The following is a 14,785-nucleotide window of genomic DNA, read 5'->3' as shown; positions in this document are numbered from 1 at the left end:
CCTCATCACTTCTTCATTCTCAACAAAGAAAGAAATGCTGTGATATTTCTTCTCCTTCCAAAACCTCCACTAGAAAGCATTGGCCACATCAAGGTAAAGGGCAAAGGCTTGAAACGGAAGGTCTTTCACGCTAGCTGTGAATGGTATGCTGTGCAAAACAACAACGGTTATTTTCTATTCTCTAATTTCCACCATTTGAAATGCTTTAATTTCTTGTAAAATCAGAACAAGATAGAATTTCAGAAAATGCGAATGCATGTTTCCTGCCTGCCTTTTTCTATAAGGCACAGTGAGTCAGGCATTATCATGCTTTTCCAGATTGTTTGGCAGTGAAGTACCTAGTTCATGAACAAAATTACTGTCACCAGCTGGGGAACAAATAACAGCCCTTTCTCTCCCCTGTCACTCTGATGGGTCATGTCAGTTTGAAGATAGAAAGTACCGTGCTGTTGCTCTGGAGCAGGCAGGTGAGGGACCAGGCAAGAACAGCCAGGTTGCTAAATACCACAGGTTTATGACAATCTTTTAAATTTGCTCCTAGACTTCTTACGTTATGACCTCATTTGATTTTAGAGGCATCTTTCAAAATAAATCATGACCAGTTTTGAATGATTTTTGCACCCTTTATATGTGAAATGTATACGGGGGCAGAGAGATCTTCAGTTCTGATTATTGCATTATTATTTTAAAGAATTACCAGTAATAGCATGATGTGGAAGAAATAGCAAGTGATTTCTGGCTTACTGCAGTCCGCAGGGGTTTCCCCATTGACACCTGCAGGACCAGGCTTCTGTCTCTAAATTATATGGGTTAGAAGCCTTCAGAGGCAACTGAGGTAGTTGAGTTCAATCACACTGTCAGTCTCTGTAAATGGCTAATGAAAATGCAGTTTAGTTTTATGGATGGGAGTTCATAGTATTAATTTTCTATAGCATGGGAAGGAGAATGTAATTTTGATTTCATATTTTCTCCTTTTCCTTTTGTACTTCTGTGGAAGATTTGGAGACACGCTCTTTGTAGGAAAGAGCCTTTCCCCTTGCAGTGAGGACTCTGGGGCCACTGCAGCGTAGCTCTGGGCACTGGGCTAATGAACTACATATCATTGTCTCAAATTCATCTTGTTCCTTTTACAAAGAAACGTTAACATATAGTGCATCCAGTTAGTACAATCTGTTCAAGCTTCTGCCTTGTGGGCCCTGTAGGAATTTGCCTTTTGAAGCACCAACTAAAGTTGGTATGGGAGAAGATGTTTTGCTCTCTCAGTTGGCCCCCAATTCACTCCACCTCTTCAGCAGCATTCCTAGAGCTCCCTTCATGTGCAATGAGCTGTTAACCTTCATGTTCTCATTAAAGACTGGATTCTTCTGGGTTGTGGTTTGACTAATGATTCCCCATCCCTGCAAGGGAACTGGAGCTGTTTGCTCTCCTGGTTAGCAGGAGGACACTGCCCACTTCAGTGCTGCCTCAATTGCTCAGACCGAGGGGGTTCTGCAGTCCCATAGCTCAGTGGTCTGGAATCATCTTTTCTTAAGGGGTGGATTTGTGGCAGTTGCTAATTTCATGAGCAATACCATCACCCACAGCTGGTAAAGGGCTAGGCGATGCTGTGGCAGTGACAGCAGCACTGAAATTCCTGTCTGCCCCTTGCTAAGAGATCCCATGCTGCGAGTGCAGAAGGCGGCATTGACCCGTCTGGTTCTTGCTGTCCTCTGCAGGCTTCTGCCCAGAGACTCAGCCGGGAGAAACTCCAGCAGCAGCAACAGCACAGGTGGATGGAACAGACTTAGCCTCTCCAATGTCTCCTCGGACTAGCAAGAGCCGCATGTCCATGAAACTGCGCCGCTCCTCTGGCTCAGCCAACAAGTCCTGAGTGGCAAGATGCCTGCAGCTTTCTAGTGAAGAGCAATTGGCCACCCTTCCCGCAGCGACTCACCGCCTTCTGGGTGTTTTTACTGCTCACACCTGTCATTCAAGGATAATGTCTCTCGTGTGTGTGCACCCATGCCCTGCATACTCCTTTTTTGTATGTTTATTTTAAACAGTGACACTGGAATTTTACTTTAATATCTTAGCTTCGTTTTTTTATATCAACCTTCAGTCTGCCTTTTTTTTCCTTTGCAATGCAGTTTGTACCCTGCACCTTTTACCTACTTGGATGATTATGGATGATTAACTTTGGGTTTTAGCTCTAGTTGATCTTGAATCAACATGGAATTGGAGACTGCAGTTGGATTACATTGTATTTATTGTGCCCCATTGCAATTTTCTCTGTAACAAAGAAAGAAATATGTACAATTTGAAAATGAATGTACAATTTTAAATTGAAGTTGCATTTGTAAAGTCTTTGTCAGATGTCACAATGTTAATGCACAAGATGTGTACAGATTATTTATGTTGAGAATAAAATAGTTCAATGGCCTTTCAAGCATTACAGAATCCAAATGAAATAATTCGCTCATAGCACCCTTTCATCATAAAGCAATGTATCATTTCATAATTCTGCAGATAATCTATGCCAGGAAAAAAAATCACTGTGCTGAAATTCTACTTATGCTTGGCTTCCAAATATTTTTATAATGTTTGCTTTTCCAAGTGGTGTCAATAGTAAATGCCATTGAGTTTCATGAGTTTTAGCCATTATCATTAGGCTGCTCCATATAGATGTATATTCTTTTTTCTTACATTAAAAAAAAATTAAAAACAAGCAAACACTTTCCTGATAGAAATTCATTGCTGTGATGATGGGTACTAGGAAAGAAAAGGGAACATGCTCCGGGAGCCTGGCCTGAAATGCTAATAATTTCAACCTTATGAGCGCAGATTAGTACACAAGTTCCACCCACCCAGAGGTATTTTCCTACAGAAAATTAAATGCTCACATTTTGAGTCTAGTAAACAACAAAATGCTGTTAACAAAATGTAGCATGGCATTGGTACTAACTGCATGTGTAAATATATCATATGGGCAACAATAAAAAAAGAAATTATGTATTGTCATTCATGTAGTATCTACAAATTTGTAATGGTTGAAAAGAAGACATGCTATTTAATAATCCAATAAAATTATTCTTACCACCTTTTGTATATTAGTCATTCACGTCACTGATTAGATTCTTAGTCCAATTTATAGAAGAACTGTGTATTACATGCACATGGAGCAGTGAGATGCAATACACAACTTAGTTTTCCTTTGTATTAAAAATAAACACAAGTTCTCAAGAATGCCCAACTGAAAACGTTTCCGAAGATCTGGTAAATACATTGCATGTAGCTCTGCCGGTAATACAAAGCATAGGTTGTTCCCTCTGGCAGGCTGGTTGCTCAAGTGCTAATTGTAGGAGCAGGTAATAATCATCACGTTTGCGTGGTCTGAAGCCCTTCCTCTTTGACTACACAAGGAGAGAAAGAAGAACCATAATTAAAAAAAAAAAAACAACTAGTTACTTTCTTCAGGGGTAAACTCATTTAATTGCATAAACAGGCAATTTTACCTACGTCTCTGTTGCCAACAAACGACAGAAAAATGCATAACTTAAAATAACATGCTTTATTTTTGGCATATTAGTGAGTTGCAAGTTTACCCTCCTTTGTCGGAAAGCAAATCTTGGCTGCATTAATATTGTATTAATTCATTTGTCCAGGTTCTGGAACTGAAATGACAAAGTCCATGAAGCACATTTAACATAAAGCACTTATCGTTTGCTTGCAGCCTTTGGGCATGATACATCTTTTGTTGTGTGTAGCAAAATATAAAACTACAGATATAATTGCTTTAGAGGATGCTAATCAAGAGATTGAAATATTTTGCATGCTCATGTCAGAGAGAGTGTTAGAACAAAGACTACGACTGGGATCAATCTGGTTTTTCAGAAGTCACCAGCTGACCCACTTTGCCCTGCTGAATTCAAGAAAGGCATGAGCTTTCTTTTAAATCTTTTATTGAATTTTCTTGCCCTTATTTTTAGCCCCATCTGCTATCACATTTAGAAACAAGTACTCATGGAAAAAAAATAAATAAATAAATACTGGCTGAAGTGCCAGTAGCTGGTAAATTCAACAGCATTTCAAAGCATTTGGCCAGAGCACTGTCAAAGTCAGGGAATACACACCGCGGGTTGCTTTGCTAAAGGTAGGTGTCGTTAGGGAGAAGGAAGGTAGCCTGTCACCTGCGCTTTAGCAACATGTCTAAAGACTGCTTCATGTCCTAATTTCAGCTGTTCACAAAACTCGGAGAGCTCACATTAAAAGCGCAGCTCACAGGGAGAGGGGTCGGAGGCCGCCTGCAAAGGCGAGCCGCGCACAGGGTGCTTTCCACCTGCCTGCGATGCAGGGGCTGGCAGGCCACACGCTGCCCAGCGTGGTCAGACCGAACTGCCCTTCTGGCTACTGTCCGTGCTGCACTAACAAGCCACTAACAGAGCGGAGCAGCTTTTGGAACGGGCAGCTGCCAGAGACGTGTGTTTTGCCCACCACACATTTGATAGAGTACAGAGACACAGCGTAAGCAGGAGACGCGTACTTAGCTATAGAAAATCAACACCTCGTATTTCAATTAAGCAGACAGCACGATTAATTTCCCATACGTTTTGCTAGCTATTACATGACTTGACACTGATATAATATGAACATTTACTTTCTCAGCTATCTTAATACAGAGTACAGCAAACAAAACACCACGAATGTTGAAGCTCGGTGGCTAAGGCTATTAAAGCAAGGTCACTAAATCAGGCTCCTTTTCTCACGAAAAATAATTCCTCTTTTTAGATACCCTATATACAGCCGTACTTCTCTCCGTCGCTACGGAAGATGTATCGGCGGTGGGCCGCCACCCGACGCCCCGGCATCGCCCGCCTCCCGGCAGATGCTGGCAGGGCTTCTCGCCTGTTGCTGCCGGCCCGTGGCTGTGCCGGCGGCCGCCCCGGTGTCTGGGGAGCTGCCCGGCGCTGCCTGCAGTGCGGGGCTCGGCGGGAGCGCTGCCGGCAGCGGGGCCCGTGGGCTGAGCACGCCGCGGGCGCGCGTCGCTACCCACCGGACTGGAGCCACCGGGCGGCTCCTCCGACGTCGTAGCCGTGAGAGCCGCGACTTTCCATAGGAATTACAGAGTGGCCAGGGCTCGCTCGGCTAAACCCGGGCTCTCGGAGCAGTCCCACCGGGGCGGCCGCGGGCCTAGCAGCCCGGCCGGACGGGCACCTGGAGCAGCAGGACCTGCCTGCTCTCCGGCGGGTGGCACTTGCTGGCGTGCCGCGCCAGCCCGGGCGCGCTGAAGAAGGTGGCGGGGCAGTGTTTGCAGGGGAAGCCCTGCCGCTCACCGCCCACCGCGCCGCTCTCGGGGACCCCGGCGGGCGGCGGCGGCGGCAGCAGCAGCTCCTCCCGCACGGCGTGCCACAGCCGGTGCTTGTCCCTGATGTCCGCCGAGGGGAAGCGGGCGCCGCAGAGGTGGCAGGCGAAGGTGAGGGGCCCGCGCTCCGGCGGGCCGAAGGCGGCAGGCCGCGCTGCCCCGTGGGTGCCCAGGTGCTTGCGGAGGTAAGCCTGCCGCCGGAACCGCTTTTGGCAGCAGGGGCAGGCGAACGCCTCCCCGCCGGGGCCGCCGCCCGGACCGGGAGCGCCGCCGTGAGCGGGGCCGGGGCTGGAGCCGGGGACGGCCGGGGCGCCGCCGTCGCTGTCCGCGCCGCCGCGGTGCTGACGGGTCGGCGGCGATGGCTGGGGCGCGGCGGGGCCGCGGGGCCGCCGCTCGGGGCTGTTCTCCTTGCCCGGCGGGGCGGAGGCGGCGCCTTCCGCGCTGGGGCCGGGACGCGGCTTGTGCCAGCGGCGGTGCGAGGCCAGGTTGGCGGGACAACTGAAGATCTTGTGGCACTCGGGGCAGCGGTACTCGACGCGTACGATGCGGGAGCAGCGGTGCTGGGCCAGCGCCAGCGGGTCCGCGTACTGCTCCTTGCACAGCTGGCAGATGAACTCGCCCAGCGGCGTGCGCCCCGCCGGCGGCCCCGGCCGGCCCTCGGGCGCCTCCTCTTTGATGCGCAGCCCCAGCACGGGCGAGGTGGTCACCTCGTCGGCGAAGCTCAGCTTCCGCGTGGCCTTGCCCTTCTTGGCCGGCGCCTTGGCCCGAGACGGCCGCTTCAGCGCGGGCACCGACGGCAGCGACGGGGCGGGCAGCGGCGTGCGCGGCTGCAGCAGCAACTTCTCGGCGGGCGGGAAGGAGGCGGCCAGAGGGAAGGACTCGGCGGAGGCGGGGGAGCTGAGGCACCGCTCGAAGAGAGCCGCCCGCGGCCCCGCCGCGCTGCACGGCCCCGTCGCCCCCCAGGCGGCCGGAGCCTCCGGCGGTGTCAGCCCGGGGCCGCCGCAGCCGCCGGCGGGGGGCCACGTCGCGGGGCAAGCGGCGACGGCTCCCTCCTCCCCCTCGCCTTTCTCCTGCCCCGCTCCCTGTCTGGCAGCGGAGCCGTCCCCGCCGGCGAGCGGTGGGGGCGACAGCAGGGTGCGCGGAGGGTCCTGGTCCGGGTCTCGCTCCCGCGGGCGTGCCCGGTAGGAGCCGCCGGCTCTCCGGCTGCGCTTGACGAGGAAGCCGCGCGGCATCGCGGGGCGGCGGGGGGCAGCGGGAGCGCGGCACCGCCAGCCCGGCCGGCCTTTATACCCCCGGCGCCCGCTCCCGCCCGGGCGTCATCCGCCCTCCGGCGGCGGCGGCCAATGAGGAGTTGGGGCCGGCGCTGGCGGCGGGGGGCGGCGGCGGCCGGAGCGGGCCGGGGCCCGGGCTGCGGGGACGGGCGCGGTGTCTCGGGGAGCGCACCCCCGGCGCCCTGCCACACTGAGTGGGCTCCGGGGCCGAGAGTGGCTCCGAGATGGGAGAGACCCCGAGCTGGGTCACGGGCGCTGCCCTCGGCCGAGGGGCCGGACGGGGCTGGAGCAGGAGCGTCTGTCGTGGGTGTTCGTGCCGGTGCCTTCATCCGCCGCCGGGGCCGCACGGACAGCCCCGCACGCCCTTCCGCTGAAGGGAGCCAGAGCTGCGAACTGGCTCCGTCCGTCTGCACAGCCACATCAGGAGTTTTCCCAGAAGTAGCCAGAAAGCTCCGGTATTGCGCTGAGCTCCCAGTGCAAGAGCAGGGCTGCCGGGCTGCCACCGCCGCCTATAATGCTAAATCACGGCTCTGCCTAGCGGCCATGACTGGTCCCTGGGCAGCCTCCCGAGCCCAGGGGAGGCGAGACTGAGGTGTGGTCCAGCAAACTGCGAAACCACGCGAACCTCGCCCCATCCTGCCCCGATGCAGCTCCCGGCCCGTTCGCGGCTGCCGTGACTTGGTGGCGCGCCTGGAGCAAGGACTCGTGTTTGCTAAAGCACTAATCGCCTTTTTAGGGGAATAAAGGCACTGGCAGCTCGGCTCATCAGCCCCTCCGGCCCCACCGCGTGGTACCAGCATCTCCTCTTGAACCGCCCATGCACCCGAGCCTGGGTTCGGCGGCAGGACGGTGCCGGCCCGCCCGCAGACCTGCTGCCCGCAGGATCATGAGATGGAGTGCCATTGGAAATGACCGCGCTGAAGCCTCGCTCCCTCACTGACCAGGGATAGACAGCCCTTGCCACGGTAGGACCGTCGGACTCACCCTGCTGGAAGCATCGCCTAGCTGGAGGAAGTAGAGAGCACCAGGAGAAAACCTCTGGTTCGGGGGGCTTTCCAGAAGTGGAAGAAAGATGTGAAGCCTTCATGCAAGACCAGAACTCCCCCACCTTCTCAACACACTCTCTCAAACCACTTCTCTGTGTAAGTGCTCCGATTGTATTTGCTTAGCAAAGTCTTAGTAATGTTTTACATTACTCTCCTCTCCTCTCCCATTTTCCTCCATTTTCATGGTTGCACTGAATCTCAGATTAAATTATAGACTCCATGGGCTAGAGAGCACCCTTTTTTAGTGCAAACCACTGTAACTGGAACTAATGAGCCATGCTTTCATGCAGTTAGGCCACTCCACCCACTGGCTGCTTGATTTTTACCTCAAATTTTTTACCTTTGTAGCTGGACTTCCCAGCTACATTTCTCACTGATTAACTGGATCTCTGGTTACAGATCCACTGTTCCTCCAAGCGATATGTAAATAGTTCTTTCAATTTCGCCTTGTAAACAATGTTCCCGTTTGCTTTTTGCTTCATTGCAAAAATAGTCTGTGGTAGGAATGTCCAGTTCTGGAATATCCAGTTCAGTGTCCAGTCCTAAGCGGTGAGGAATCCAACAATGCCTTTTCCAGTACAGGAGTAGCTGGAGGTAGAGTGCCAGTTGGAATGCAGGTGTATAGAGTGCTTACTGAAACTCCAAACATTTTTCCAATAAAAGCTGTAGACTGGAGTTGCACCAAGGAGTTTCTCCATGTCCCCAGTGTCATCATCTGACGTGGCCCAAACATCATGGGAAGGCTTGGGGAGTAACTTGCAGTCACAGATGTAGAATCACTGCTCAATCTCCCCAGCTGATGTCCCTCCTGTGGTGCTTCTTGGCTCTTCCCTGTGATTTGGTGCCCATCTGTTCTTCCCCCTTGTTCACAGTGCCCTCCAGCACAGCCCTCTTGTAGCTTTCTAAACTTGCCTCCAGTTTATGATCAGTTTCTAAGGTGAGACCCAAAACTGTAGAACCCATCACTCCATCCTTGGTCTTGCTGCAGCATGTGCCAATGCCTGCAGATGTCTGACAAAAACACTGGCAAAATTGTGTGGGGATTCAAGTTTGTCCAGCCACCACGTGACTTATTTCTCTCAATAAATATACTGGTTTCCCCAGGCTGTCTCTGCCCCAGTACAAATTCCCAGTACCCGGGCTCCCACTTGGAAGAGTTACAATTATTCTGTGATTACAGATGTCCCCTCCTTCCCACATTTACAAGAGAATGTAACCGTAGTGACTGGCATTATACCCAACTCTCACAGCTTCTAAGCTTTCCAAACTTTTACATGGGCTTATCTTCTTGCCATCATCCTTTACTCCTATCAAAAATTTTACAGTTAGAAAATTCAGATAATTTATAATAATAGTCAACAATTTTGTGGACACGCCTCCAAACCCTGTGTAAATTTGCTGGATTTTTTTTCCCTGTCCTATTACATTTCATTAGTCCCATCACCTGAGAGTGCAGCATTAGACCCTCCTGAACATGTTACAACAGGGAAACTTTAAGGTCAAAGCTTTTCTAAGCAAGGAGCTGAATGATGTTATTGCTCCTGACCTTACACTGTGTTCTCTGCAGTCTGCTAAAATCAAGTCAGCCTTGATTAAACATGTTGGCTGCTTACACATGAGTCATCCTTATATGACCTGAGATTAACCAAAGGGTTAATCTTACAGTAAATAGGAAATCAAACGTCTAGTGGAAAAATGCAGTAGCTAGTGGGGAACTGGCAGGGTGAAAACTAGAGGATCCATCCTACATCCTTTGCTTCCTCAGTCCCTTCCCTCCTCTCTGGTGGAGGCTGAATGTTGGTGTGCTAGGGAATGGAAACAGGAGTGGTACAGCACTGCTCTGCCTCCCTTTTTGCCGAAGTTTCTCATTTTGTGTGAGGGGATTTTACCCTTGTTCATAACTTTGCTGCTAACATAAGCCTGAGGGACCCATTCAAGCTTTGCCTAGATTCAGCAATCAGATTCAGTGATGGCTGGACCAACCTCTTGGGGACCTTCCAAAGTGAGGACAATCTTCAGATTCCTCTAGATACCATTCCCTGTTGCTGCCTTCTTTTAGGGACATGGTTTTGTGGTGGGCTTGTCAGTGCTGGGTTAATGGTTGAACTCTTAAAGGTCTTTTTCAACCTAATCAATTCCTTGATTGTGTGACTCTGGAGGATGCTCCATCTGATTGCCCAGGGTGCTCCAGAGTTTGGCACTAGAAGCTCATCATCCAGGTCCTTGTACATCCCAGCTGTCTGGAGACTGTCATCTCTGGCTGTGAGGCAGGGATACCATTGCTTTCAGCCCCAGACATGTCTCCAGCAGCTCCAGGACACCTGGAAGCCTGTGCAGACACTGAAGAAGAGGTCTACACTTCCATGGTCCATGAATAAAACATTGTCAAGCAAGTGGGCATCTGCATTTGTATTTCTGAACAGCCTTAGGGCATAAACAGCAAGAGGAATGTATGACAGAAATGCCAGCTGGCAGAGAGAAGGTCTTGAGTGAGGTCTGGTTCTCAGAGAAAACCCTAAAAACTCTTCTGGGGGCTGAGGGGACAGAAAGAAAAATAGAAATTCCTTTTGCCACATAGTAAAAGAAAAAATAACCACAACTTTTAAAAAATAAGAGTTAAAAATAAAATAGAAAATAACTATAAGCAAATGATTAAAGAACATTTCTCTCCTTCATGTTTCCCCTCCCCACCACAAAAAAAAATGGTTGTGGTTGAGTTTTTTATATTGCAGGATTTCAAATAAAGTTGACTTTTAAATCTTGCCCTGACATCTGGTTTGTAATTAATGGAGCAGTAAATAGGAGGGAGACAGAAGCTGCCTCAGAAGCCTGTCCTTGATACATGACTCTCCAGCAATATAGCTAGATGAGCGATACCACCCCCAGGCTCCAGCACTTAAACAAAATCCAGGCTGGTTCTGGTGGCAACACAAGCCATTTCATCTTCCCCCTAGAACAAGGCTGCCAATTATCTTGCTGCAGTTGGGGATTTGATGCTGGTGACAGACATTGAAGGAAATATCTGCATTATGAGGATATGGATTGCCTAATATAACTGACCTTGCTAGTATCTTAATTGTGTTTTGTTTTACCTGAGGACAATCTGCTTCAAGAGGAAAATGATGCTAACAGCTGCTATGTTTTCTTCATTGCTCAAATATTAACAAAAAGCCTCTGTAAGGGAAGGTAGAAAACACTGTTCTGTGAAGGTACTTGGGTTAGAGAGATTTGAAGGGTTTTGAAGACGCTATGAAAACATTTAAGCTTCCTTTTTTTCCACAAATGAAGTGATGCTGTGAACTGGTCACATCACATCACCCATCACTAAGGTGATACTGGGAGGACAGTGGTGCCACAGCTCCTGTCCCTACTCCATAAGTGAGCAGCTGTGTAAGGGCCAAAGGAGCAATCTCATGTTTTGGTTCTTCCCCACCTCAATCTGCATTAACCCTTTGCAGGGAAACCAGGTCCTCTCCAGGGAGCAGATTGACGTTCCCAAACTTATAAAAGTTATAGGAGACTTGATGGGACCATGATGACTTTTGTTGCTTCATTACAGATTTCAGCTCATATGCCACAGGCTGAAGCCATTTGCTAAATTTGCCTGCAATTGAGTTATTTATTTATCTTGCCATGTCATAAATAGGAAGAATTGGCTTCCTTTGGCAAGAGATTCTCAGCAGTTCCTATATGCATCATTATATGAAGCAACTCACTAAAAAAAACCACCTCCTAGTAGAGAAGGCCATGGTTATCAGTTTTATGGATACCAGCAGAGGCTTTCAGGGAGGCTGAGTCCCAGCTGCACTCGGTGCAGGTGTGTGTGCAGACAGGTGCATGGTTCTATGTGCAAAGAGAGCAACAACTGAAGAGACCAGAAGACAGCAGGACAGTGGGAGAAATGAAGTTTCTGAGGGATGTCTCTGCTGCATGCTGGTCTGGGAAACTCCATGCCTACCTCTAGTAAAGTTTAGGCTGGACAGAGAAACATGCTGCTTGCCTAATTTCCCAAAAGGACTTGATCTAGAAGGCTTTCAGAGAGCAGAGAACAGGACCAAATGAATCACAGCCACAAATACTTAATTCTGTTATGGTCACACTTCATCCTGCTCTTGAGCTGGCACTGGAGCATATTCAGTTCTGCAGGGATGTGGTGCAGGGAGCTGAACCCACAGGAAAATATTTACATTTTTTTCTTTCCCCCCCAATCCCAAGAGTTCTTACATGCCCCTGTTCTAAGGCTACCTTATTCAATAAAATTCCTCTGTTTCAGAGGTGCAGTAGGTAATTCCCCAGGGCTGTTGCAAAGACCTTTCTGCCACCCCTACTCAATGATACCCTCTCTATTTCTCCCTCCATTTTCTTCAGGTCACACCAAATTCCCAGGTTCTTTTCCTGCTGGAACTGGAGGCACTTCCTGACAGAAGTATGCTACTGTGTCTTTGCTTGCTATGCAAAGGAATGGCAGGATTTGTTGTGGAATAACTTGCAGGTATGGCCTGGCCACAGCAAAGCAGATGGCAGTGCAGGGGCCACCACTGCCAGCAACAGGTGCAAAGGGGCATGGGATGGAGCATGGGAGATGCTGATAAGGAAAACCAGTGTCAGGGGTGAGAGAAGACAAGCAAACCAGCATGGAAAGCTGACTAGAAACAGCTGGGCAGAGCAGCACCCAAAAGGAACAAGCTGGAAAATTGCATTACAAGGAAATAAACCACATCTGAGCTGGGTGCCTGGCTCTCAGAAACAAGGCAACAAGGAGGATAACAGCTCCCAAAAGGAAATAGTGATTAATCTCTTTGTAGGGAATGTGACAGAGGAAGGAAAGGCAGCTCCGAGCCAGAGAGCTGCTGCTCTTTTCTGTCAATCCACCTTCAGCTTCTGAGCCCATCCTTGTTCATTGACAAACGGGAACTGGCAGATGCCCATTGTGCAGGAAGCTTCAGAGAGGCAAGGCTGCTGTGCCAGCTCTGGGCAGGTGTGTCAGGATGGAGACTCTCCTTTTTTTTTTTTTTTGTGGGTGAACACCCATATGCAATGGCAAAATGCTTTGCTGGCTGATGAGGCAGGAAAAGGGAAAACGCATCACTGCTTCATGTTAATCTAAACCAAAGCTCCTCTTCAGCTTCACTCTCCAGGTGCCAGTGCCTGTGTAGAAGGCAAGGGCAGTGGTGGCTGGAGATGTCTCCAGCAGAACCCAGGGAAAAAGCAGCACCAAGCTAAAATCATCAAACATATATCTCATTGTTTTGAAAATATTTTTTCCACTTAGGACTTATCCCTCTTTACTTCAAAGCCAGGAGAGGGAATTCAAAACCAGCATCAAGCTCCAAGTATTGCTAATATAACAATCTGTAGCAGCTGCCATGCAGGATTCTCCACTTACATTTGTTTTGCTTCTTTCTTAACATTTGATTAAAGTCTTGCTATCCTAAATATTAATTAAAGCGCTCAGAGGCAAGGCCTAAATTTCACTTTGTCTCCCAAGTTCACCAGCTCCATCCTCCTCCTCCTCCTCCAAATATGTTTTGCTATAAATTACTGGCACTGTTTCTGTTGATAGTCAACATAATCAAACATTTGTAAGCATGCTGTCTCTTCAATCTGTTCAGTTGATGCACTTTACCTGATCTTTCATTAAAGTAATCAAAACACTTGCTGTGCCACGTCTAATGAATGTTGCATGTATGATTAAGTACTTTCATTCATATTGCAAGTTTGATTTAATGTAATCTGCCTTTCAGACAGCCATTAGCCTAGCTCCTGCGTGAATTCGATTAATTGGCTGAATTCTTCCAGATGTCCTTTAAGTATTACAGGAATTTCTATGTAAAAACAGCAGGGACCATCTAGCAGAGAAGCAAACAATGATACGTTATATTGCTGCCATGACTTACAAAAAGCTGGATTCATTTTCATTAATAAAACATCTGTACTGCTGCACAGCTATGCATCAAGATGCATTTATTTTATATGTTTATTTCTCTTATGACTATAAACAGACAGTTAAACAGAAGCACGGTATGTTCAGTTGGAAGAAACACAAACAGAACTGTATCAGAAATGAAAATCGAAATGTCAGAGTTAGGACTTCTAAAATAAGCATCATGTGTTGTAACAAACATGGCAGCAACTCCTATGGCTATGTGATATTTCTTAGATAAAGGCATTGTTCTTAGAGAATGATGAATCTGAAAACAGTTGGTTCCTGGGCTGAAATATCCTATGTCCGGTTTATGTTTATATGGCTCATTGTACATTTAAGTGAGAGGAAAAATGCTGTTTGGCATTTTTAGATGGTATGCAATAAAGAGAAAAAATGTCATTAAAATAAACAGTTTTTCTTAATTCTCAAAATGAGAATTATTTTCTCTTTTTTTCCCCCTGCAACATTACTCTTCAGAAAGGAATTACTTTCTCCTAAGAAGCAAAGTCCCCAAAAGCCAGTTTGTGTTTCAGTGCCTGCTGTACCCAGCCTGTACAGGACATGATGCTGTTTCAGGGTATGGGGAGGATGCGTCCACAACTTAAAGTAGCTCCCATCACTTTCTGCTGACCTTGCTAAATCTGAAAGTATCTTTTGAAGAAGGATGTGAGATCTCAGAACCTGCTTGCCCCTTTTGTCCTCTCTCCCCACCTATCCTTCTCATCCTCGGGAATGAGCCCATGGGGCAGACTGGAGAAGTCTGGCAGGAGTTTAACACTGACCCTGCTGCCCTGACCTCAGCACAGCTTAATTTTCCTGAATGTGTGGCACTTCTCATCCAAGTGAGAGAGCTGCAGGGCTGTGCCTGTCACCACTCAGTTTCACTGGGCTGCCAAATCAGGAGCTGAGGAAGGGAGAGGAGCAGCAGCACTGCAGCAGTGTTGCAGCTCTCCCCAGCAGTGCTCCATCTCACCTGGGGAGCAGCCAGGTCACATTCTTCCCTCTCCTCCCTGGCTCCCTCTTCCCAGCTGCTGCACAGCTTTATAGGTGTGTTTGGTCCTTGAGGTACCTCTCCTGTGCTAGGCAAATTATTGCCACTTTGCACCACATCAGGACTTTACTGACTGCCCTGTCGAAATGAGCAGGAGCTCGTACTAGCCAGTTCATTTTCAAGGTCAGTTTTAATAGATGGTGGATTTACAGG

General features: G+C 48.8%; 2 protein-coding genes across 12 annotated transcripts in view; one reads left to right on the top strand and one right to left on the bottom strand.

The window, feature by feature from the left end:
- RALGAPA1 (Ral GTPase activating protein catalytic subunit alpha 1) overlaps nucleotides 1-3,080 on the top strand; it is a 131,625-nt gene extending 128,545 nt beyond the window's left edge. For 5 of the 11 annotated variants that reach the window (XM_088167293.1, XM_088167288.1, XM_088167294.1 and 2 more), the window contains 2 exons: nucleotides 29-143; nucleotides 1,716-3,080. In XM_088167293.1, coding sequence (XP_088023419.1) covers nucleotides 29-143; nucleotides 1,716-1,812 — 212 coding nt within the window. In that variant the 3' untranslated portion in view covers nucleotides 1,813-3,080. The remainder of the gene's footprint in view (nucleotides 1-28; nucleotides 144-1,715) is intronic. The other 6 variants (XM_014890813.2, XM_014890768.2, XM_014890831.2 and 3 more) reach the window with 2 other exon arrangements.
- Nucleotides 3,081-5,065: 1,985 nt separating this feature from the next.
- INSM2 (INSM transcriptional repressor 2) lies at nucleotides 5,066-6,570 on the bottom strand. The gene has a single exon (XM_014889788.2). It carries the CDS (start codon nucleotides 6,568-6,570, stop codon nucleotides 5,167-5,169), a length of 1,404 nt encoding a protein of 467 aa, XP_014745274.2. The 3' UTR covers nucleotides 5,066-5,166.
- Between the last annotated feature and the right edge of the window lie 8,215 nt (nucleotides 6,571-14,785).

This window comes from Sturnus vulgaris, chromosome 6, assembly GCF_052056855.1.
Source record: "Sturnus vulgaris isolate bStuVul1 chromosome 6, bStuVul1.hap1, whole genome shotgun sequence".
In the NCBI taxonomy this organism is placed as follows: Eukaryota; Metazoa; Chordata; class Aves; order Passeriformes; family Sturnidae; genus Sturnus; species Sturnus vulgaris.
This window is presented reverse-complemented; position numbering and strand designations above follow the sequence as displayed.